This window comes from Pecten maximus, chromosome 2 (genome assembly GCF_902652985.1).
Source record: "Pecten maximus chromosome 2, xPecMax1.1, whole genome shotgun sequence".
Taxonomy (NCBI): domain Eukaryota; kingdom Metazoa; phylum Mollusca; class Bivalvia; order Pectinida; family Pectinidae; genus Pecten; species Pecten maximus.
In genome coordinates, this window is record NC_047016.1 from 42808985 (window position 1) to 42836032 (window position 27048).

Below are 27048 nucleotides of genomic sequence, written 5' to 3' on the forward strand. Positions count from 1 at the left end.
CGACTTTATTAACCTTATTTCAATGCTACAATTAAAAGCGCAAGTCTAACATACACTGTATCAGGCGTATCTAATCGAAAAATTATTTTCGGTAACTAAGTGATGCTATTTTCGGTGAACTTTAGATGGATTAAAGTTTTAGCCTTCCGGAGCCCCGTTCGATTTGCACTCTTCTGATTCTAGAAGATATCTTCCGGTCACTCGATTTGAAGCTCTTCTGCTTCTGGAAGATCTTCTACTCTTCCGTCTCAAAGCTAGAAGATTTATCTTCCAAGATGGCGGCGACCATGTTTTAAGTGTGCGAGTGATGAGTTTCACTAGAGAAGGATTTATAACACATACATGCACATGTTTGTGTCATCGTGTTTGAGAAAACTTAAAAACTTGCTTATTTTTTGTTTTATTCTCCCGGTTTACTCGATTTACATATAACGGAATACGATCTTCTTAGAAAGCTTCTCTTCCTAGAAGAGTGCAAATCGAACGGGGCTCGGGTCATCTACCGTTATCTACTTTTAGTTTCATAACTCATCGGAGAGGCTAGTTATAAACTTAATATTCTAAACAGCTGGAGTATAAACTTTCAACGAGATCGTCAATGATACCTTTGTAAGTAAAATATATGACTGGTAATTGGTACTGTAAGGAAATTGTATTTGTAAAGATAATTAACAACTGTTCATGTTGCATATTTGGCCTCTGTTACTGTTAGCAGGTTAGGTAACAGTTAGGTCCAACGGCCAAACTATATTTCTATACATTGATTTCCTCTTTTTATTTGGCCATAACATTATATCTTTTTTAAAATTAGCAACTTTTGTGATATTTTGCCATCTTGACATGATAAATATCTGATATTAACGATTTTGATACATTGTAATATATATATAATTGGGCCTACATGTATGACTGTAGACCTAGTGTAGAACATATTGTAGTCTTTTTGTATTTGCACACTAGAGAAGCAACGATGGCGCCGAAAATACAATTAACCTTAGCTTTTTTTGAAAATAGATAGAAAGAAAAATATTATAGCTGCTTCAAGATCTAGGCCTAGAGTTTTCACCAATTAAACTTCACAAATTCACTTGTGTTGACCTTGTAGTAGTTGAGCTGACTTTTATCTATTTGTCTGTTTATATTTCACTAATTGGTTTTACATTGTACGTCTGCTTTTATGGCCTTTCTGCTAAAGTGTGTCCTGAATGGCAGTACTTAATTAAGCATATAATGTTATAGCTATGTACATCATGTATATACCTGTCAATAACTATATATAGGTGGCTAGCTCCACTCATGCATGTGTTATACTGTAGGTAGATATACTTCACCATCAGCTCACTAATTAAAGTGTCACAAAGTATAGTCACCTCAACTATAATGAGGTCATCACAAGTGAACTTGTAAAATTTGGTGCAAGCTCTTAAAGCACTTAATGTAATATGGGACTGGGCTATGAGACTGCATTCAACTGAGAATTTTGAAGATATTTACCATTGTATATTAACGTCCATGATAAACATTTTAAATTACGATATGAACTTTCAAAGTCTTAATTATTATATAAAGGGCTATATTTATGCTACTATGTTATCAGTTTTAACTTGTTTTCAATGAATTGTCATGAATTTGTTGATACAAATGTAGGCCGATTAAACAAAACTTTGCATGCTGAAAGATGTTGCATGGTTTGAAGTTCTTTGCAACATTTTCATTAAAATACTTCTATTGTCAATTAACTAATGGTTCAAAAGTTGGAATTTTTGCAATGCCATTTTGTCACTACTTTTGGTAAATGTATGAAGGTGCAAGGTATTGCAGGAAACTTGGTTTGTTATAAATTTTTAGCTCACTGGGACAAGGTCTAGGAAAGATATAGCTCATGATATGGTACTCCAGCATTGGAATCTTCCGTAGACAGATAGGTTAAATGTTTTATAAAACAGTGTTGTGTCAATACTGATGAGGATACAGCTTACCTGGTAGGTATTTGACATGATATATATTCCTTGTGAAAAGATCTTTCCATTTCTACTACATTTGCATACCTGCTGACCTTGACCATGCTCTTTGACCTACTTTTAAAAAACATTAGCCATGGTCACAGTATGTTAACCATTTGCATTGGACTTTCATGTTTGGCATGCGTGTGTCTTATGGCAGGACCTTTCCATTGGTACTACATTTGCAGACCGTCTGATCTTCACCATGACCTTTGACCTTCTTTTAAAAAGCATTAGCCTTGTATATGTTATCCGTATAATATATGGCTTTCATATTTGACATGCATGTTCCTTTATATATTATTACTAGACCTTTCTACATTTGTTGATCTGCTGAACTTGACCCTGACCTTTGACCTACTTTAAAAAATCTAATTCCAAATTTCAATTGACCCACTGGGAGAATTAATATGTTGTCTTCTGAAACTCTTGTTATTCCTTCCAAGGTATATATATATATATAATATGAGAGGGAATGAAATGATAGATATTTCTTTTTCAATATACAAAATTTCCTTAAAAGTCTTCCACAGATGAAGTCAGGGTAATTGACAGAACAAAGTTGAAAATACAAATGATTTATGGTAAAATTCTACATTGCGAATTCGAACTGAATCAAGTCATATTATTGTTTGTGTGGAAAAAAAGGAGTATTAATAAATATTTGGATAAGTGTCTTTCGTAACAGATGTATATTTGTATGAATATGTGTGTGTGTTTGTTTCGTGAGTATGTATAGGTATGAGTATTGATATGTTTTATATTTGGCCACTATGTAGTGTTATTTTGTAGAATAGTATAATTCTTGCCTGAAGTCCTCTTTGTAGATGTAGGCCACTGTATATACGTAGTTGATACAAAAGAGATTTTTTTTTTGTAATTTGTGATAAATCATTTTATACCATTTGAACCATAAAGTTTGTAAAATGTATGTTAGTTTGGAGAATACTGATTTGATCTTTAATACATTGTTCATGTATAACTGATTTGGTACTGATTTCTTTACTCTCACCGATATAATGGTTTGAGTTTTCTCTGACCCCTTCATTCACTTGACAATTTAGACATTTTAACTGTCACTAGTAAAATACATAGTACTGTTACTGAGAATATTTCTGTTTAAGATCTCAATTGTGTCTTTTATTACTTTCAGGAAATATTCCTTCGTTTTTTCTACAAGTCGTTTGCTGCTATCTGCTTATTTCCTGCGACAGCCAGTAGCTAGTATTTTCCTTATGGGAGAGATGTCAAGTAAAATGACCATGCCACAACCCGACGAGGCTATGAAGGGTCAGTATTAAATGGACACTTAAAATTCAGTAAGGTATAACGTGTGTCTAAACTATTATTCATAATGATTTGTTTTTGCTGATTCAGACACCAGTTATTTCAAAGCTATAGCAGTTGTTTATTAAAATTAGGACATCCAGTAAACCCTTGAGAGTACATGTATATGTTTTTGACTCCCAGAAATGATACCGGACTCTTGGGTTTGAAGGGACATGTCTATTTGACATATATTTGTATAATTTTTTGTCCTTCAGATTTCTGAGAAATATAGTGATTTGACTCCTGAAATTGCTAAGAATCCAAGGTCAACTGATTGCCCTGGTTTATATATAATTATAACATTATTGATATCTATACATGTATGTATTTATATACGTACACCTGAAAATGTCACTATTGAAACTGATACTTTATGATGTGAATGAAATGAGGACATGTCAGTGTTCCTATATGATGAGACTCTGAGGTAAAACAATTACATACATGCTTGTACAATGTATGTGTTACTTTCTGGGAAGATAAATATGGGTAACAAATGAGGTATATAACCATCAGTACATAATTGAATGTTTTTATTTTTACAGGCCGAAGTACAAAGATGGTCGTATCTCCCAGCCATGCTGTAAACAAAAATCCTACAGTGCCTCCATTTCCTGCTGAGATGCAGTTTGCTATGTTTGGTATATACTGACCTCTATGATTTACCCTGGGTATTTGCTATGTTTGGTATATACTGACCTGTATGATTTACCCTGGGTTATTGTTTGGTATATACTGACCTGTATGATTTACCCTGGGTTTTGCTATGTTTGGTATATACTGACCTGTATGATTTACCCTGGGTTTTGCTATGTTTGGTATATACTGACCTGTATGATTTACCCTGGGTTTTGCTATGTTTGGTATATACTGACCTGTACTGATTTACCCTGGGTTTTGCTATGTTTGGTATATACTGACCTGTATGATTTACCCTGGGTTTTGCTATGTTTGGTATATACTGACCTGTATGATTTACCCTGGGTTTTGCTATGTTTGGTATATACTGACCTGTATGATTTACCCTGGGTTTTGCTATGTTTGGTATATACTGACCTCTATGATTTACCCTGGGTTTTGCTATGTTTGGTATATACTGACCTGTATGATTTACCCTGGGTTTTGCTATGTTTGGTATATACTGACCTCTATGATTTACCCTGGGTTTTGCTATGTTTGGTATATACTGACCTCTATGATTTACCCTGGGTTTTGCTATGTTTGGTATATACTGACCTCTATGATTTTACCCTGGGTTTTGCTATGTTTGGTATATACTGACCTGTATGATTTACCCTGGGTTTTGCTATGTTTGGTATATACTGACCTGTATGATTTACCCTGGGTTTTGCTATGTTTGGTATATACTGACCTGTATGATTTACCCTGGGTTTTGCTATGTTTGGTATATACTGACCTGTATGATTTACCCTGGGTTTTGCTATGTTTGGTATATACTGACCTGTATGATTTACCCTGGGTTTTGCTATGTTTGGTATATACTGACCTGTATGATTTACCCTGGGTTTTGCTATGTTTGGTATATACTGACCTGTATGATTTACCCTGGGTTTTGCTATGTTTGGTATATACTGACCTGTATGATTTACCCTGGGTATTGTTTGGTATATACTGACCTCTATGATTTACCCTGGGTTTTGCTATGTTTGGTATATACTGACCTGTATGATTTACCCTGGGTTTGCTATGTTTGGTATATACTGACCTGTATGATTTACCCTGGGTTTTGCTATGTTTGGTATATACTGACCTGTATGATTTACCCTGGGTTTTGCTATGTTTGGTATATACTGACCTCTATGATTTACCCTGGGTTTTGCTATGTTTGGTATATACTGACCTGTATGATTTACCCTGGGTTTTGCTATGTTTGGTATATACTGACCTGTATGATTTACCCTGGGTATTTCTATGTTTGGTATATACTGACCTGTATGATTTACCCTGGGTTTTGCTATGTTTGGTATATACTGACCTGTATGATTTACCCTGGGTTTTGCTATGTTTGGTATATACTGACCTCTATATGATTTACCCTGGGTTTTGCTATGTTTGGTATATACTGACCTGTATGATTTACCCTGGGTTTTGCTATGTTTGGTATATACTGACCTGTATGATTTACCCTGGGTATTTCTATGTTTGGTATATACTGACCTGTATGATTTACCCTGGGTTTTGCTATGTTTGGTATATACTGACCTGTATGATTTACCCTGGGTTTTGCTATGTTTGGTATATACTGACCTCTATATGATTTACCCTGGGTTTTGCTATGTTTGGTATATACTGACCTCTATGATTTACCCTGGGTTTTGCTATGTTTGGTATATACTGACCTGTATGATTTACCCTGGGTTTTGCTATGTTTGGTATATACTGACCTGTATGATTTACCCTTGGTTTTGCTATGTTTGGTATATACTGACCTGTATGATTTACCCTTGGTTTTGCTATGTTTGGTATATACTGACCTGTATGATTTACCCTGGGTTTTGCTATGTTTGGTATATACTGACCTCTATGATTTACCCTGGGTTTTGCTATGTTTGGTATATACTGACCTCTATGATTTACCCTGGGTTTTGCTATGTTTGGTATATACTGACCTCTATGATTTTACCCTGGGTTTTGCTATGTTTGGTATATACTGACCTGTATGATTTACCCTGGGTTTTACTATGTTTGGTATATACTGACCTCTATTATTTACCCTGGGTTTTGCTATGTTTGGTTTATACTGACCTGTATGATTTACCCTGGGTTTTGCTATGTTTGGTATATACTGACCTGTATGATTTACCCTGGGTTTTGCTATGTTTGGTATATACTGACCTGTATGATTTACCCTGGGTTTTGCTATGTTTGGTATATACTGACCTCTATGATTTACCCTGGGTATCTTATAATGGGATCCTTTTCAGATTAAATGAGGTCCCTCTATAGTAAAGTCCTTTTTATAAGCTCGTCTGGCCTAAAGGGCCGGTGTCCGTGTATGGCATGCCACAACCATCTGTGACTTTATCAACTTTGTTGCTAAAAATCACTACTAGTCATGAATGACTCTGTGGATTTGTTCCATATTTAGTCAGAAGCATGCTTTGGTGAAAGGAAACCCAATTTTGTATAAGCGGTTGGTCTGGTGCTCCTGAGAGGGGCCTGAAGGGCAGGGCCCAATAGGGGAAATATAGAAAGTTCTTAAAAGTCCTTCTTCTCTAGAAATACCAGGATTTTTTTTCGAAATTTGATCTAAAGCATCTTTGGAGGAAAAGGAATACATTTTTATAAAACGTAGGTTTAGATTCCCTTTGGGCCTGATGTTTTTAGCTCCATAGGGTGAATTCTTTGTAAAATCTTTCAGTAGAAATTGTAGAGTGTTTTGTAATAATCACTGAAATATCCAGTTGATCGAGTGATACAGGCCCTCTGGGCACCTTGTTAATGATATCTTGTTATACATACATTTTGTATGTAGATGTCTCACAATGGCTTAACATGTAACTGTACTGGAAATTAAATGTATAAGTTATTTTTTGTTTTTAATTGATTTTAAATATTCTTTGTCTGAGATGTAGCATATTTTTTAAAATTTCTTGTACAATTGTAGGAATGGGCTGTTTTTGGGGTGCAGAGAGAAAGTTTTGGAAACATCCTGGTGTATTCTCAACACAGGTGATTACTTAATTCTGTCATAAGCTACATTAAATACGTACATCAAAACTAATAACAAAAATTACCTTCCTAGGATGAGATTTTCAGACAAAGGGAGGTATAACCGGCCACAATTTAGATATTGTCCAATTTTGATGAAATTTGGTATAAAGGTGTTGTATTGCACTTCTATAACAACTGCAATGTTTGTATAAAAAAATGGCCTCCATTTCCTGGCTGCTGATTGGTCCAAATTGAAATATTTTGAGCATTTCATTGGTATGTAGGTGTATTCTTTGGACAATGATCACTTCTCACATTTTAACAAAACGGCCACCATTTCCTGTCCTCTGATCCTGATTGGCTGAAAGTTTGAATTTGTTGATTATGATGAAATTTGGTATATAGATGTAGACTCAAACACGTTATATCAACCTCTTTATAAACAACTGGGGGTCATTAGGGGGTCATCTGTAATGGCGCCCATTACAATTAGCACTTGTTACAGGTTGGGTATGCTGCTGGCTTTACCCCTAATCCAACCTACCAGGAAGTCTGCTCAGGAGCCACAGGACATAATGAGGTCGTCAGAGTTGTGTTTGATCCGAAGAAAACACCTTATTCAGAAATTTTGAAAGTAAACTGATTTTTTCTTTTATTTGTAAAAAAATATTCATAAGAGATTTTAAAATGGCAATGGTGATGGTAAGCTAATAGAACGGAAATCATGGATGCTATGTTTATAAGGGACATTACTCGCTGAATCTCTATATAAAGGACACCTCTCTATAAAGGACACTTATACACAGGTTTCACTGTATATGATTGTTAATCAATACATGAAACTATTTGTATTTATATTTTGTGTAAAATTATATTGTAAAACAGCAACACATTTCTGGTGTTTTCCTATGGCATTTTTCCTTGTACAATACTACAATGTATGTAAACATTAATGAAACTATAGTTATCAATTTCATCAAAAGATTTTATTGAAACCTCCCATTCACAGAAACGGACCTATGTAGTTCGGAGAAATTTTTTGTATACTATTGCTTATCATACAGAAAAGAAAACTGATGTGTTTCCTCATCTTCATTTGAATAATTCCAATTATTTTCAGGTGTTTTGGGAGAGTCACAACCCTACACAAGGGATGCAGCAAGGAAATGATCGGGGAACACAGTATCGTTCTGGGGTATATTACTATAACAGTGAACAGCGAGACGAGGCTGTCGCCAGCAAAGAAGCATATGAAGAAAAAATCATGAAAAATGGGTATGGAAAAATAACAACAGAAATGTTACCAGTGCCTGAATTTTATTATGCAGAGGACTACCATCAGCAATATTTACATAAAAATCCTGGAGGATACTGCGGACTAGGTGGAACTGGAGTCTCATGTCCGATTGGAATTGGAAATTCCAAAGCAAAATCGGAATTATGATGACTTTTTATGGCCAGATACGACTTACTCGAGGACATACTGTTTTACGTCTATTCCATCCGTCTTTCTGTCAGTCCACTGCAACATTATACATAACATTATACATGTTTTTTTAAAACTTCCTTTGAAAGAAAAAAAGTGCCACAATGATAATTTCTTGCACTTATTTCACTTTTCAGACCTTAAATGACGTCAGGAGTTGATATTTCAAAATTTGATGATGACATTTGAGTCTTGTAATATAGATTATCAGCATTTTTTTTCAAGGCATCTTGGTAAGCTATTGCAGTGCTGCAATGCTGATTTCATGCATACTGACCTTGTGGTGTCGTATTGTGTTTAGGAATTTAAAATTCCAAAAATAATTGTTACTTTGAAAAAATACTTAATTAATAAACTGCTATTTTCAAATGATAAAAATCGTAGTTTTAAGTGAAATTTTCATGAATCCTTGCAAATATCTTTCAGGGACTAATATCATCTTATTAAATTCAAACTTGTTCAGTAGCTTATCTGGTTCAGAAAAACATGGTAAGTCTAATATGTTCAAATAGTTATCTCCCTTGGACATAAGACATAACTCAATGAGGCAATACAACAAGTAAATAGATGCTGTTATTGCAATTTTTTTCAGAGACATGTTAAAATATGCAAGTTACTAGCATATTTAAGAGGTGATTTTAAAGAAATTATTATTTTGGTAGTGCCATCTTATGACAAGAAATATAAAGACATATTGTTGTTCTAGAATGTAAAACAAGATGATGGTGTTTTTTTATCCCCACCTTGGACCAGATATTTTTCTAGTCTATCAATTTGTGTCTCAGGCTTGAAAATCCGTATTTTCATGTAAGTCGTTTGCATATGATAAACAGGTCTTATTCAATCCTAGCCAGTCTCCCACATGTTTTTATGGTTGCATTCATTTGGTTCAACAAGCTTGTCCTCAAGATGGTCATGATGTAAAAACATTCTATCTTTTAAATATTCAAAAAAAAAAATATACAAATTTTTATACAGAGTAGTCAAAACTAGAGCATTACAATTGTATTTAAAATGTGCATTGGTAATACCCAATATTCTAATTTGATTTCACAATATATCATTTCAAAAGTATATAAACTATAAATTATTATCATGTACATGTAATTATAATAGAATAAGCAGAGTCTAGATTTTCTTGACAATTGCTGTCAGATATGAGAAGGAAAATGTAAGTGATAAAATATAATTCCGATATAAACGAATTACAATGCTGTGTATCAAGTTACATGTAATTTCCAGTCATAAGTTATTGTTTATATTTAGTGTCTATCGTTTTATCCATTCATTTTTACTTTGTGTGTGATGGTGAGTGTATTCACCAGATCAGATGTGTCTCGTTATGTTTATTTACATGTTGTATTGTTCTGTATTCTGTTTATTTCATTAAAAATCTATTGTTATGGTATTTAATGTTTGTATTCATTCATTACTTTGTCAAAAGGGCTGCGGTGGCTGAGTGGTTAAGGTGTCTCGACACTTTATCACTACCCCTCCACATCTCGAATCCCACATGGGGCAGTTGCCTGGTACTGACTGTAGGTCGGTGGTTTTTCTCCGGGTACTACAGCTTTCCGTTAACTCCAAAACCCGACGCGTCCTTAAATGGCCCCGACTGTTAATAGGCCGTTAAACAAACTAAACCAAACCAAACCAAATTGATTTGTCACACCATGTATTGTAAATCACTTATATTTCGCATGGGATTTAATTTTGCGCTAATACACAAGTGAGTCCATCTTGAAATCAAACACTTGGCAATTATTTGTACGAAAATGACACCTTTGGATGGCGACCAAGCTATCAGTTACCAACTTAGGAATCTTCCAGAGTCCATGGTTCTAGTAGCTCATCATTCACAAATTAAATGTTATTTCTAGATCAGTTTTCGTGAAATCATGTACATGTACCTGCATATATGTCTCAAGAGGTAAGTTGGCAAATTAAATATTCTCAAAATCTAAGTGATATCCAGAAAAATAGGTCAGAGCGATGGATTAGGGGGCTGGTCACTTGAGGGCAGGTGAGGGCAGTTAGCATGAGGCAGCAAGGAAGCTGGATCCACTGGGATGGAGTAAGGCAGTAGAAGGTATCCTGGGGTGGGATCTGGAACATGGAGGGCTACAGGCTTAGTTTCCTATTGAAGACAACTTATGATGTACTGCAAGTTTAACCAACCTGTTCTCCTGCGGCTTTAAGGACAGCGCGGCATGTGCATTTTGTGGGCGACCAGCTAATCTGGCACATGTTCTTACATCTTGCAAGGTAGCACTGTCGGACGGCAGGTACACATGGGGGCATGACTAAGTTCTGAAGGAGATAGCGGCAAGCACCGACTGCGCCAGATGGAGGGGAGGGACTTTATCCAAAGGGCCAAAATTCATCACTTTTGTGAAGTCTGAGACAGGAGCGAAAAGCAGCGTGGAAGCAGGCGGGATACTTCCAAAAGCGAGAGACTGGGAAATGAGGGCAGATATTTTCCAGAGCCTGAGTTTTCCAGTAGAGTAGGTCTCATCGCCGCTCCCCCCAGACATCGTGTTGTGGTCCCATAGCTCTAAGCAGGTAGTTATGCTTGAATTAGCATTGCCATGGGAAGATAAGATGGAGGAGGCCAATGAAAGGTAGCAACAGATCAAAGTACTAGCAGCTAGTAGAAGAGTGTCAACAGCACGGATGGAGGACATGGTGTCTGCCTATAGAGGTCGGATGTAGGGGATTTCCTGGTCAATCAGTCTGGAGAGCCTTACGACTATTAGGAGTCCTAGGAGCAGATCTGAGGAACCTGATACAAGTAGGCAGGTAGAGGTTGCTTCCATCTGGATATGGAGGAGTTCAGAGGAGTTGTCACCAGATACAGTGCTAGCCACAATGTGACGAGAGACAGGTAGGCATCACTGCCCAAGGTGATGCAGCAGGTGACAAGATGTTGCGGAAACAGCAAGGGCAACACAACGCAGAACCATTAAGCGTTAGCGAGAGCTAACCGGTCCCTGGTTGGGCCTGATCAACCCCACCTGTGCAACTCTGGAGGACGTCGTGGAAAGCGCCGAAACGTCTGAGGAAGCAGGATCCACCTGATGATGGGACCGGCCAGCATTGTGGGCAGTTATCCAGTGTATTCGAGGTATCAGGTATGATGCGACATTATCATTTTATGATGCTATTTTGTTTCTATATGACGTAATTTTACTTGGTATTATATTATATGAGTTTCATATGAAGCATTTTTTCCATTATATGATGTGATTTTATAATAACATGAAGTGGGGTCGCCATTATGATAAATCGAGGTAACATGACAATATACCATTATATGACAGAACTTCACCATTATATGATATTATTTCACCATTATATGATAACAAGATATGAAAAGAAAGCGTTCACGTGTCAATGCCCGGTACAAATCCCGCGGGCTCGGACTCCATGCCCTCCGACCACAGGGGCATGTCTAGTTTGATATTTTAAATAGTCGCCAAAAATACCAAAAACATATTCGCATAGAGGTATTGTGGTGGCTCGTTAGGACCAAATATCAAATCTCGCATTCTTGCAAAAACTCGACGGCGAGGGAGCGAGAACGCGAGAACGCGAGAATGTGAAAGAGCGAAAACGCAAGAGTGCGAAACTCGACAGCGAGAATGCGAAAACGCACAGAGAGTGAGAATGCGAGATTTAATAGTTGGCCCCCAAGGAGCCACCATAGGAGCCTGGTCACGTGTTAGCGCTTTCTCATTTGCATTTTAACTATGTTATCGTTCCTTACGGAACGAAATGAAAGTACGAGACAATTCATCCATTTTAATAACGAGCTGAGAACGAGACTATAACAGCGTGCACTGCACATAAGCTACACACATGGCCGTTGCTTACATATCGAGCGTACAAGAACTTTGCTAAAAATGCTTTCATTTAAACATATTAACTGAATATTCGCGTAATACCCAGGTAACTGAACAAAATAAACAAACATAGTTTACATTTAAATACTTAATTTTAAAATGTAGCAATATGCATGCAACAAAACATCGAAAAAATTATAGATCAGAGAAGTTGACAATGTTCAAAAGCTAACCAGCAATCCAATAGACGTCCGGTAAAATCGGAATTTGAGTCTATTCCCTTTTCTTTTCTCACTAAGTTCCAACGAATCATTTCCTTTCCTAAAGAATTATACTCGGGTTTTGCCGATTCCACTCACTTTTGCGTCTTTTTTGGGCAGAATCTGTCAGTTTTCAGAGAAACTTGGTCCGGCAGCCACAGTTATTATTTTTGTGAATTCCCCGTATACTTTCATAAATACACATTTTCTTTCAGTTTCTGATTCACGATAATCTGTTAGGTATGTATCAAGTCCGAAAACTGTAAAAAGCTCAAAATGTAAATATTGATATACAGTATGTTTCTTCGGGAGTGTGTGGCTTTAATTTGTACAGCAATCAGGAAAATGTAGTCGATAAATTTGTGGGTAGGGGTTTTTACAACTGTTTTCGTTAAAATAAATACCCATATCTCAAATATTACTGAACAGATTTTTGTTCGGGAACCACACAAAAACGGAAAATTTAGTACTCTTTCATATGATATAAAATGTTTGAATACATGTTCGATATTACTTTCAAAAGTGGTGGCCGGAATGAATTGATGTGGTGTGAAAAAATAGCAAAATCGTCAAAGTTACATGTAAATTTCCATCTTTATTGGTCCATAACTCTTTTATTACTTAACCGATTTCTGTTCGGAACACACTCTGGACAAGATAATTTTATAGACTTTAAGCTGATATAACTTTTATTAATATTTATTACAAATTCGGTGCAAAAGTGGTGGCCGGAATGAACCTAGTTGAAATTCACGGACGCCATTTTGAACAAAAGTTGAATGTAAAAACAACACAAGCTACATGCTAGTTCTTTAATACAAGGGAAGTAACTCGAGCAAGGAAAAATTACCTGTAGAACTTTTAGCCATTCTGTTAGAATGTTACCAGGCTCTGCGACGTGGACGCAGTTCTACTTAAGAGCCCATTATTTTTTTATTTTTTTTTATTCTTTTATTTTCATAGAGTCAGTTTATTTTTGCTTTATTGTTTTATTTAAATGAATTTAATTTTTTTATTGTTATCTTTTTATTCTATTTTTGTTTCATTGTTCTTCAGACTCTGTAAGATTTGCACACTCTTTATGTTTCCACGTTTTGCAATGTACCCTACCTGTTCTCCAGTCACAGCCAATCATTTCATCCATCCAATCTGGAAACCCACAAGAACAACTACAATTTATTGTGATACTGTTATTACTTGCCTTTTTTAGTTGTGATGCTATTTTAACGAACTGTGGAAACGGCATGAAATAAACTTTATCTAAACACCAAATTAAGTGATCCCGCATTTGATTTTCAATGAAATTAGTTTTTTGTTTGAATGAATTACCTTTAAAACAAAATTCTACCATATTAGCTATTGCAAAAAGCCCACAATCGTAGCCATTATTTTGATTCTGTACATCTAAAATTTTGACTGGGATACTATTTTTATTATTACCGTAAATACTACAAAGCTGAAGTTCGATTGACGGAGTATTAACTGTATGATTTTCTTTTGATGCTAAACTGTCTAGAATGGATATATCCCCATTACTTGTTTGAAAACTTGTAACCCAGTGGTCTCTTCCATTATGGTGAATTTGAACAGAAGGTGAAACTACAGATTGAAAAGCTATTTGGTTTTTCCATTTGCATTTATTTGAATCAATATACTGGAGCTAAGTTTGTCAACTGAAAACCATTCAAACCAGGAAATTGTTTAGACATTATTGATTGTTCTTCATTTATAATATCAGAACAAATCCATTCTTTATTGGAAATGTTAAATTTTGGCGTTTTAGGTGGCGTACTATCTACCATTATTGTATCATTATCTTGATTAAGAGTAACCGAATCAGGTGCCGCAATTACATCCCTATCATAATCGTTACATCTTGGTTTTTTTCTGCCTGATTTTTTATCGTTTCTTTTTAAACTGTTTTTAGACAACTGTTTTAAACTAACGGTTCTTTTACTGTCTACAACTTCATCCCCCATTTTCATTCTAGCAGCCATGATATGGTAACAAGTTCCAGTAGACGGACATTGACAAGTTTCCTTTGGATATAATGTAACTGCATATTTAGAATTGTTGTTCCCACATTCAACGAACGCTTTTTGATTTTCAACAAAAGTGACACCATTATTTTCTAAAACTAATCTAGCTAAACATACCTGAGACAGATTTTTATTTGATGGTTGACTTTTATTTTCTAAACCTTCTTGAATATTATCAGTTATTTGTTGTTTGTCGGTTTTGAGATCGTTTGATATGTCAACTTCTTTAGATTCACTAACTTAACTAACATTAGGTTCTTGAACTGATTCACTGTCTTGGACTGGATTATCTTATAAGTAGTATATAATTGGCTTCCTAGTTAACAGTCATCGGCCAGCGTAAGCTCATCTAAAGATTAATTATATTCATCAAGGTGTGAACGAGCCGCCCGTTACCTAGTCATGGTGACCGGTGTACCGTATAGGCCTATATAGTATGTTGTTTTAGTATAGACGTAGTGTGGTATCGGCTTGGACATACTCGTAAAATGGCGTCCGTGAATTTCAACTAGGTTCATTCCGGCCACCACTTTTGCACCGAATTTGTAATGAATATTAATAAAAGTTATATCAGCTTAAAGCCTATAAAATTATCTTGTCCAGAGTGTGTTCCGAACAGAAATCGGTTAAGTAATAAAAGAGTTATTGACCAATAAAGATGGAAATTTACATGTAACTTTGACGATTTTTCTATTTTTTCACACCACATCAATTCATTCCGGCCACCACTTTTGAAAGTAATATCGAACATGTATTCAAACAGTTTATACCATGTGAAAGAGTACTAAATTCTCCGTTTTTGTGTGGTTCTCGAACAAAAATCTGTTCAGTAATATTTGAGATATGGGTATTTATTATAACGAAAACAGTTGTAAATATCGACATTTTTATTCCATATGGGTTCATTCCGGCCACCACTTTCACTTCTAATTTTTGATACTGTTAAATATAACTTATACCATTTTAAAGGGGATAAATCAACCCTTTTACTGCTGGTATCCGAACAAAACTCCATTCAGTAATAACGGAATTATGACCTAATAAACACAATAAATCAACAAAAATCTCTTCACGCCTGAGTGCATTCCGGGTTTTGTACTCGCCCGTTTCACCCGATAGCAGATAAAATAAAACTAAGGCCAGAGCCCCGTTCGATTTGCACTCTTCTAAGAAGAGAAGCCTTCTAAGAAGATCGTATTCCGTTATATGTAAATCGAGTAAACCGGGAGAATAAAACAAAAAATAAGCAAGTTTTTAAGTTTTCTCAAACACGATGACACAAACATGTGCATGTAATGTGTTATAAATCCTTCTCTAGTGAAACTCATCACTCGCACACTTAAAACATGGTCGCCGCCATCTTGGAAGATAAATCTTCCAGCTTTGAGACGGAAGAGTAGAAGATCTTCCAGAAGCAGAAGAGCTTCAAATCGAGTGACCGGAAGATATCTTCTAGAATCAGAAGAGTGCAAATCGAACGGGGCTCTGTGTCGCCTGTGTGACGAAGCGTGAAGTAGAATTAGATTATACTTCCTTGATTATTTGAAAATTTGATCTTGTCATACCTGGGAAGTATAAAAAAAAAAAAGGTTTGTAACTTTATTTATCTTCATGATCATGAACATGCTGCCAAATATTAGATACGATGTTTTCATGCCACCATTTCAAGTGTCTTCACTGTTAACGACGAGCTAACTCCCCTTTATCTGTTTATATCGGACCTTATCTTGCTGTTTCGTACGCGGATACTATAGAATTCAACGTTGTCAGATTCTTTTTTTCATTACTATACATTGCTAAATGATAAATGAAGCGAATTTTTGTTTATTCTACTTGTACCGTTCTGCAAACAGATGTCTACTTTCACTTTAATTAAGGCCGGGCTATCGCAGTGCACGACCACCTTGAAAGAGTTTTTATTTACCCTGATCATCTTTAAGTGTCGAGCATTTAGAGGACGTCATCAATGTGGAAGATTAGGTTTCTTTTTCTTTGAATTGGACCGGGGGGGGGGGGGGGGGGGGGGGGTGTAATTGATATTACAGTAGTGTGAGGGTTTCATATGCTATATATAGTTCAGCTGTAAATTATTACTGTATGTGTTGGGGGGTAGTACAAGTGTAGCGGAACTGGACTGGGTCAATCATTAGCGATCAGGTAGCTCAATCAAGCATCCGGCTAGTGTTCAGAGGTCCTGGGTTCAAACCCCAGTCTGGCCGTGCATTTTTCCACTCCTACCACACAAGAGATGTCCTGTGAGCTGTTTTAAGTGCCTAACTGGCAGCTCTGGCTAAGACTCCTGAGGAAGTTGAGAAAGACATAAGCTGGTTTACCACAGATAACAATTTTTGAACCACTTTGAGATAGCTACAGTATGTAACTCCAACTTAACTACGGTAGTTATGTGAGGTAATTTACACCTGCGCAAGCTCTTGTGGAACATCCCCTAAATGCAACAAAACATGTTGCGATTTTTTCCACGCACTTCATCCATATTTTGGATGTGGAATGAGGGAGATCTCCCTCATTAGAGGTTTTAGAGGTTGACATATTATGGGTTGTGAGTCCATTTCTAGGGTCTATTGGATAAGTATAGCGGATTGTAACTTCTGGATTTATAATTATAAATGTTTGGATTGTGAACCTAGTTTGTGTTTTATGTCTGTGATGGAGCTGGTATCATGGTATTTTATTTCATGGTATGTTAGTGCTTAATGAATGCATGTTCTTTTATTTATGGTGGTCAATTTTAAGATTATGTTTAGAAAGCCAAAATATGTATTTGCTGTGATATTTATGTGTTTATCCCAGTAAAGCCCAGGTTTTGTAGTATGATTATTTAATGGAATCTACATTTAGTAGGGATGTATTTTGTTGTGTTTGGATGTGAAGCTGATGATGTTGCAGTCTATTTTATGGTGGTATGTCATAAGCCTGTGGTATCCAAATCTTTAGCTGTTTTATTGTGTCATTTTTGATGCATTTTGACTTGTGCGTACATGTACGTATATGATGCCTGTTGTCCACGAAGGGTCTTGGTGTGCTGTCTAGAGTTAGGAGGTCCTGGGTTCAAACCCCAGTCTGGCCGTGCATTTTCCCACTCCTACCACACAAGAGATGTCCTGTGAGCTGTTTTAAGTGCCTAACTGGCAGCTCTGGCTAAGACTCCTGAGGAAGTTGAGAAAGACATTGGCTGGTTTACCACAGATAACAATTTTTGAACCACTTTGAGATAGCTACAGTATGTAACTCCAACTTAACTACGGTAGTTATGTGAGGTAATTTACACCTGCGCAAGCTCTTGTGGAACATCCCCTAAATGCAACAAAACATGTTGCGATTTTTTCCACGCACTTCATCCATATTTTGGATGTGGAATGAGGGAGATCTCCCTCATTAGAGGTTTTAGAGGTTGACATATTATGGGTTGTGAGTCCATTTCTAGGGTCTATTGGATAAGTATAGCTGATTGTAACTTCTGGATTTATAATTATAAATGTTTGGATTGTGAACCTAGTTTGTGTTTTATGTCTGTGATGGAGCTGGTATCATGGTATTTTATTTCATGGTATGTTAGTGCTTAATGAATGCATGTTCTTTTATTTATGGTGGTCAATTTTAAGATTATGTTTAGAAAGCCAAAATATGTATTTGCTGTGATATTTATGTGTTTATCCCAGTAAAGCCCAGGTTTTGTAGTATGATTATTTAATGGAATCTACATTTAGTAGGGATGTATTTTGTTGTGTTTGGATGTGAAGCTGATGATGTTGCAGTCTATTTTATGGTGGTATGTCATAAGCCTGTGGTATCCAAATCTTTAGCTGTTTTATTGTGTCATTTTTGATGCATTTTGACTTGTGCGTACATGTACGTATATGATGCCTGTTGTCCACGAAGGGTCTTGGTGTGCTGTCTAGAGTTAGGAGGTCCTGGGTTTGAGTCGAACATTTTCCCTCTGCTGCAGGTCAACAAATGTTCAAAGTGTAGTTTTATGTATTATATTCAATAAAGATCCTCAATAAATATTTCCTTGTTTTTCCATCTGTTATTGTTGAAGGTCAAACAGGCATAATGGGCCTCACTTCCTTTACATTGTTCATATTTCCTTGTTTACCAACAAACAGGCATTGTTTTTCGGTATTGTTTCCTGTTCATAGTGTCTACAATGTAAACTGTATATATTGCTAAATCGATTATTATAATTTTCAGATTGTTGTAATATTTCATCGCTGGAATACAGTGTACAAGCCAACCAGGTGTGTATTCGACATGATAATATTTTATATAAATGAGGCTGGTCTGACTACTGGGACAGAGGGAAGTTCTTCAAGCACTTTATAAAGATTGTAAAATTCATAACCCTTGGGCAACAGGCTCCCTCCCTTTGAAGGGTGTTAAGTTTATTATAGCTCATATATAAATAGTGTTAAGAAATGCTACAGCAAAATATTCCTTTATGTCTTTTAGGGTTTTGTATTTTTACCATATTTTATATTTCAAGTAAAGTTGCATACTTTAATGAAAGCTTGACCTTGCTGACCCTTAGGCCTCTTATTAATGAAAATGTATAAAAAAAATATTTTTAAATTGGTTCAGTGTTTGAAGTACATGTACATGTATAATGTTTAGAGAAGCATACATGTACATGTAGATATGATTGTTAAATTCTGTTAATGAGTATTAAATATATCTGAAATATTTTCCCCCCCAGGATTATCTCCATAATGGCAAGCAACGCAGGAACATTCAGCAAGATGAGCAACAACTCCAGGCAAAAGTTCATCGAGACGATGATCGCTGGAATCTCGGAGAACAGTCAGGATGACTCTATGGCAGATGTGGATATTATTGTGGAAGGCGAGAGGTTCCCTTGTCACAGACTTATTCTCGCCACAATGTCGCCCTACTTCAAGGCAATGTTCCATTCAGGAATGGTGGAAACACGTGAAAGGTCTATTACAATCCCCGGAATATCTAAATCAGCTTTTGTACAAGTTAGATCAAGTATGTATGGCAGTGAATACAGCATCACAACAGAAAATGCGATGGAACTACTGCACGCCGCAGCTCTGTTCCAGATCATCTCACTACAGGAAGCATGTGAGGAGTTCCTTGCTAAGGAAATGGACATGGAAAACTGTCTGATGCTTTTCAAGATTGCACGGTCCTGTAACTGTAAAGTCTTGTTGGAGAAATGTAGACCGTATGTAATGGAGGGGTTTAATGGACTTTGGAAATCGGAGGAATTTGAGACTTTAGATTTGGAAGATTTGGAAAGTATTGTTCGAGATGACGATCTTGTCCCAGTAGATGAAGAGCAAATTTGTGAAGCAACAATCAAGTGGGTGCAGGCAGATTTCAGTCAAAGGAAAAAACATCTCAGCAGGTTATTCAGACATATAAGACTGGTTAATGTTAGCCCAGAGTATCTGTTGGAGGAGCTATATAATAAAGACTTGCTAGTCAATGATGAAACCTGTAAACGTTACCTGGATGAAGTAAGAGATTATCACATACTGCCAGCCAGACGGCAGGAATTCGCCTCCAGCAGGTTCCATCTTAGGAATAGCGATGACTTCGAAGAAGTGATTCTGGTATTGACAGAGTATGACATGGAAAGATCAGGATCCTTTTATCAGGATGGGAAGTGTCTGTGGGCCTACAGCCACCATCAGGGACGCTGGTACACCCTGGCTCCCATCCCTCTTCCTCAAAACCCAGGCACAGGATTTCGCGTGGTGTCGTTTCGGAATGATTTATATCTCACCGGAGGGAATTCTTCTCTGAAGAACTTGCTCAAGTACGACTCGGATCGAAATGAATGGGTTCAGTGTGATGCCAGTATGAAGCGAGGACGCTACAATCACATGACGGCTGCCATACGGGAAAGTGTTTACGTCCTTGGTGGATACAATGCTAAGATGGCAGAGGGCAATAATGTACAGGGATCAATTGAGGAGTACAACGTCAATTCGCGGTGTTGGCGGACAATGGGAGAACTGATCGTCCCTGTCCAGTGTGCAGCTACAGTGGCAGTTGGGGAGAAGATATTTGTTTTGGGTGGTAAGCAGGAAGATGGGTCAAACTTTGACGGTATCCAGATATTTGACACCCGGCAAAGGGAAACAAAAGTGGAACCAGGACTCCTGAAGGGTTTTTCGCAGCCCCTTCAAATTGTTGCTGTAGATGGCAAAGTTATTATCATCACAGCTGCTGGTGAGGTGTATGACTTCAGGTACAGCAAGATGAAGTTGACTTTGGTGAAACGTCTACACCAAGATTGTTTGCCCATTCTAGGTGTTGCACATTACAGGGGCTATATAATGTTGATCTCTGCCTCCAAAGATAAGCCACTTATCTTTTCCAAGGTATATAAGTTAGAACTTAGGTGCACTCCGACTCGACTTGATGTCGTTTCCCCCAAAAACAACACCAAACCCAAACCCATTCACGCTTGCCTGCGTTGTGTTGTCAACAAACAGTTTATGTATCATACCTACTTCCAGTAGCTCATAAGTAGAATGTCTCAAATTCATTTGTCCATTTTAAATTTCGATGTCAGATGATAAATAATTGATAGCTTTAGGTACTATCTACTTTTATTATCATGACATCACTCCATAACATACAGGTTGAATATAAAATGCAAAAATTTTGGAAATCAAAAAGTCAAAGATGTAACCATGTTAAATGTATGAGGGACAGAACACTTTATCATATAAAAACTTTCTACAGAAATGTCAAAGTTGAAGCAATATTCCAGCTTTGGTAAGATTTTGTATACAAATAAGCTTTGCTGCACTAAGGTTGCTAAGAATACTCATGATCCTTTGTCTTATTGCAGTAGTATTGTGCCATATTTATTATCCGCAGCAAAACGCATTTGCAGGACGTTGTCAATGAATTGGGCTCCGTGTGTCCATCTGTCTACTGTTTCTGATGCATAACTCTGTAAAACCTGGTACATCCATTGCTCTAGTGGTCCAGTGGCTGCATGACAGATGTGACATCACGAGAGTAGCCATTTTATTTCTCCTTTGCTTGTCTTTCCAAATGCATTTCATTTAAATGTGTTTAGTATGTGTGTGCATGTTGAGTTGTATACATTTGTATGTGCAAAATGATTCACTTTAAAATACAATATACATGTATTTACAAAAGAAGAGAGATGTACAAAAATTTTTACTGAAAGTCGCAAAAATATTTTCATCCAACTAGTCGTACAGAATACACGACTTCTGATTGTGAGTTCTTTTACTAAAATTTCAAGGGACAAGGCAACAAGGTTCAAGTGTAACCTGTCCATCAATGATGTTTACAGTAATTGGGACAGTGAATTGCTTCATATGAAATTGTATAAATCCGTATCGGAGTTGGACGATTTCCAGTACATTTTAACATCATATGAATATGATGATGTATAGGTTTCACTTACAACACTTGTCACTCGGAAGAGTTATTTCCCTTGTTAAAGGAAGCTGCATCCTGCTCCAAATCACCAAGCAACAAAAATCATTGTTCATGGTTTTAAGTGTATCAAGTTTGTACGAGAATTACTGATCGCGAATATTCAGGAAAATGTCAAATTCACATGTTTTTCGATTGAAAAACTTCATTAAGAAGTGTATGCGGGGCCATTACATTGTTAAATTGCATAATACAAAGGAAACCTTAAAATATGGAAACTTATCTCAAATTATCAAAATGTTTCTGATCTCAACAATTGTGATCAAATGTAGCGAAAGTTTTGTCCCATTTCACACCTGTACCATTTCACACCTGTACCATTTTACACCTGCACCATTTTGCACTTGTACCATTTCACACCTGTACCATTTTGCACTTGTGCCATTTCACACCTGTACTTTTTCACACCTGTACCTTTTCACATCTGTACCATTTCACACCTGTACCATTTCACACCTGTACCATTTTGCACTTGTACCATTTCACACCTGTACCTTTTCACACCTGTACCTTTTCACACCTGTACCATTTCACACCTGTACTATCACGCCTGTACCTTTTCACACCTGTACCATTTCACACCTGTACTATCACACCTGTACCATTTCACACCTGTACTATCACACCTGTACCATTTCACACCTGTACCATTTCACACCTATACTATTTCAAACCTGTACTATTTCATACCTGTACCATTTCACACCTGTACTATTTCACACCTGTACCTTTTCACACCTGTATTATTTCACCCCTCTACCATTTCACACCTGTACCATTTCACCCCTGTCCCATTTCACACCTATACTATTTCACACCTGTACCATTTCACACCTGTACTATTTCACACCTGTCACATTTCACACCTGTACTATTTCACACCTGTACTATTTCACACCTGTACCATTTCATACCTGTACCATTTCACACCTGTACTATTTCACACCTGTACCATTTCACACCTGTACCTTTTCACACCTGTACCATTTCACACCTGTACCATTTCACACCTATACTATTTCACACCTGTACCATTTCACACCTGTACCATTTCACACCTGACCATGAAGTGCCCAAATTTCTCATACCTAGAACCACAAGTATATATTGTTGATAGATAATGAAAATTAACATAATTATTTTTAAATTACTGTCTTTAATTTATTCACCAGAACCTAGTTCAGAATTATATATATAGATGTGTATGTACATAATTATGTATATATATATATATAAAAAAATGTTACGTGTGATCCCTATGCATGAAGACTTAATATGATTAAGAAGGAAAAACAAGACAACACCTCTTTAGTAATTTCGTCACATCTTCAAACTGTTTTTATTTTCAAGGAAAGGTATTGTAATATCATCGGTTATAATTGCCAAGATGCAGTGAAAATAATAAAGATGTGTTGTCATGTTTTTCTATTTTTTATGTATGCATACAGGGTATATGTAATACAAATATGATAAAGATTAATATATATTTTATATACAGAACGTGCATGTGCTGCACAGATATAATATCAATTATCATGTCCATAAACCTGTCTTTGTTTCTCTACTCTCTGTTTATGTTTGTGTAACCTTTTAATTTGTTTTGGGTTGAAATTCGTCAATGAAGAATTTGAATTGAACAGTCCATAAATGTGATAATAATGTTTAGATTTCACTTCATATCAGATTCAAACAATAACTTAATATGAATGTAATTTCTGTGCAAAGACTTTTAAGGTCACCTGAGACAAAGTCTCAATTAATTAATTAAGTGACCTATTCTAATCACCTTTTGTCCAGCACATGCGTCATGCATCATTTGTCATCCGTCTCACAATATGCGACATTCGTCCGTAAACAGTTCACATTTTTGACTTCTTCTCAGAAATCCTTGAACCTATTTCAATGAAATTTTGCGGGAACCTTTTATGGCTAAACTTCAACCTAAATTGTGAACTATATGGTCCCTACCCCACAGAGGATTGAGGGGCGGGGCCGATTGGGGTCAAATCAACTGAAATTTCAACAAATCTTCTCAAGACCCAAATAATGTAAAATCAAATCATCTTCATAGATGGAGAAGTCACATTTGCCTCAAGGAGTCAAACTTTTGTATAGTTTATATTGAGAAATCACATTTTTCACTATCATTTGTTTGGTTTCTATTGGAATTAATTCTAAATTGGTTAGAATTAGCAGTTTTTGAAGGCAGTTTGATGGTATTCAAATGTTGGCCTGACTGGCCCACATGGGTTGATTGGTGGGGTCAAACAGGGTCAAACTGACAGAAGTAGAAACTACCAATTTAAAGACTATGGTATGTGTCAGCCAGGGGACAGAATCCAAAGCCTTCCTCACAGGGGCGAACGCTCAACTAAAGGCCCAAAGTGAGGCATTGTCAAGGGAGACATTAGGAGGAAGAAAGTTGTTAAGAAAGAAGAGAAAAGATAAGATCCCAAATTTAGTCGCCTCTTACGATCGTGCAATAGGGACAGCAGGTACAATTCTTACATCCTATATGCAGAGGTAAAAAGGGTCATAATAAGAGAAATTAAACAAATGAAAATAAATAAATCTTCTTAATATCAAGATATTGTTGAATTAAATATTCTTGAAAGATGGAATGGCCTGAATGTACTTTACTAAAATTGTGAATTTTATTACCATGGGGTCTCGCATTTCCACGTTAATCCTATGGGCCTCTTGTTTCCGTTAGTATCATCAACCAAAGCTAATTGAGGTAATATACAACTTGACAGAAGTTTTAGTACACAGGTAGATGGGTAAATTAAATTATGGACTTTGTATTGTTTTGTTGTTGTTTTTGTTTGTTTGTTTTTTTGTTTTTTTTTTGTTTTTTTTTTTGTGAGAAGTGAAATATAATTACTGCTTTAGAAGTGCGACTCATTTAATTATTGATGATGATATAACAACAGAAGTAATAAAACAAATATTCCACTTCAATATGACCACTATATTACCATTTAAAGGTGTCACAGTAAAGGTGGTCTTCAGTGACTTGAAGAACACAAATTTAGCTGTGTATGGTTGTTATAGTTGGCTGTTGTTGATCAATAATCATGTATAAATGTATATCAATACATTTCACAATTATTTCGAAAACTCAAATAAATAACCAGACAACATAGATATATTTGTTTGTTTTTGTTTTAAAGGTGGGGCTCCTGCTGATGTTGTTTGCGTGTTATACACTCTTGATTTTTAGCTCACCTGGACCGAAGGTCCGGTGAGCTTATGCCATGGTGCAGCGTCCGTCGTCCGGCGTCCGTCGTCCGTCCGTCAACATTTGCTTCAAATCGCTACTAGTCAAAAAGTTCTTATTGGATTTTGACCAAATTTGGTCAGAAACATCCTTGGCAGAAGGGGATCAGATTTTGCATAAATGGTGACTCTGACCCCCAAGGGGCCTGAGGGGCGGGGCCCAATAAGGGAAATTGAGGCAATTCCTTTCAATCGCTACTAGTCATAAAGTTATGAATGGATTTGAACCCAATTTGGTCAGAAACATCCTTTGGAGAAGGGGAACAGATTTTGCATAAATGGTGACTCTGACCCCCAAGGGGCCAAAGGGGCGGGGCCTAATGGGGAAATAGAGGTTATTCCTTCAAATCGCTACTAGTCATAAAGTTATGAATGGATTTGAACCCAATTTGGTCAGAAACATCCTTTGGGGAAGGGGAACAGATTTTGCATAAATGGTGACTCTGACCCCCAAGTGGCCAAAGGGGCGGGGCCCCATATGGGAAATAGAGGTAATTCCTTCAAATCGCTACTAGTCATAAAGTTATGAATGGATTTGAACCCAATTTGGTCAGAAACATCCTTTGGGGAAGGGGAACGGATTTTGCATAAATGGTTACTCTGACCCCCAAGGGGCCAAAGGGGCGGGCCCATTAGGGGAAATAGAGGTAATTCCTTCAAATCACTACTAGTCATAAAGTTATGAATAGATTTGAACCCAATTTGGTCAGAAACATCCTTCAGGAAAGGGGAACAGATTTTGCATAAATGGTTACTCTGACCCCCAAGGGGCCAAAGGGGCGGGGCCTAATGGGGAAATAGAGGTAATTCCTTCAAATCGCTACTAGTCATAAAGTTATGAATGGATTTGATCTTAATTTGGTAAGAAACATTCTTGGGGGAAGGGGAACAGATTTTGCATAAATGGTGACTCTGACCCCCAAGGGGCCAAAGGGGCGGGGCCTAATGGGGAAATAGAGGTTATTCCTTCAAATCGCTACTAGTCATAAAGTTATGAATGGATTTGAACCCAATTTGGTCAGAAACATCCTTTGGGGAAGGGGAACAGATTTTGCATAAATGGTGACTCTGACCCCCAAGGGGCCAAAGGGGCGGGGCCCCATATGGGAAATAGAGGTAATTCCTTCAAATCGCTACTAGTCATAAAGTTATGAATGGATTTGAACCCAATTTGGTCAGAAACATCCTTTGGGGAAGGGGAACGGATTTTGCATAAATGGTTACTCTGACCCCCAAGGGGCCAAAGGGGCGGGCCCATTAGGGGAAATAGAGGTAATTCCTTCAAATCGCTACTAGTCATAAAGTTATGAATAGATTTGAACCCAATTTGGTCAGAAACATCCTTCAGGAAAGGGGAACAGATTTTGCATAAATGGTTACTCTGACCCCTAAGGGGCCAAAGGGGCGGGGCCTAATGGGGAAATAGAGGTAATTCCTTCAAATCGCTACTAGTCATAAAGGTATGAATGGATTGGAACCCAATTTGGTCAGAAACATTTTATGTGAAGGGGAACAGATTTTGCATAAATGGTTACTCTGACCCCCAAAGGACCAAAGGGGCGGGGCCTAATGGGGAAACAGAGGTAATATCTTTAAATCGCTACTAGTCATAAAGTTATGAAAGGATTTGAACCGAATTTGGTCAAAAACATCATAGGGGGAAGG

At 36.9% G+C, this 27048-nt stretch overlaps 2 protein-coding genes across 2 annotated transcripts; both read left to right on the forward strand.

The window, feature by feature from the left end:
* Positions 1-353: 353 nt before the first annotated feature.
* LOC117322157 (peptide methionine sulfoxide reductase MsrA 1-like) lies at positions 354-9901 on the forward strand. Its single transcript, XM_033876925.1, has 6 exons — positions 354-609; positions 3157-3293; positions 3878-3973; positions 6961-7025; positions 7513-7641; positions 8128-9901. The coding sequence occupies exons 1-6, from the start codon at positions 599-601 to the stop codon at positions 8449-8451; spliced, it is 762 nt and encodes a 253-aa protein (XP_033732816.1). The 5' UTR covers positions 354-598; the 3' UTR covers positions 8452-9901.
* Positions 9902-16112: 6211 nt separating this feature from the next.
* On the forward strand, positions 16113-25249 carry LOC117322158 (kelch-like protein 24). Its single transcript, XM_033876926.1, has 3 exons — positions 16113-16223; positions 18847-18893; positions 19349-25249. The coding sequence occupies exon 3, from the start codon at positions 19362-19364 to the stop codon at positions 21144-21146; it is 1785 nt and encodes a 594-aa protein (XP_033732817.1). The 5' UTR covers positions 16113-16223; positions 18847-18893; positions 19349-19361; the 3' UTR covers positions 21147-25249.
* Positions 25250-27048: the final 1799 nt, after the last annotated feature.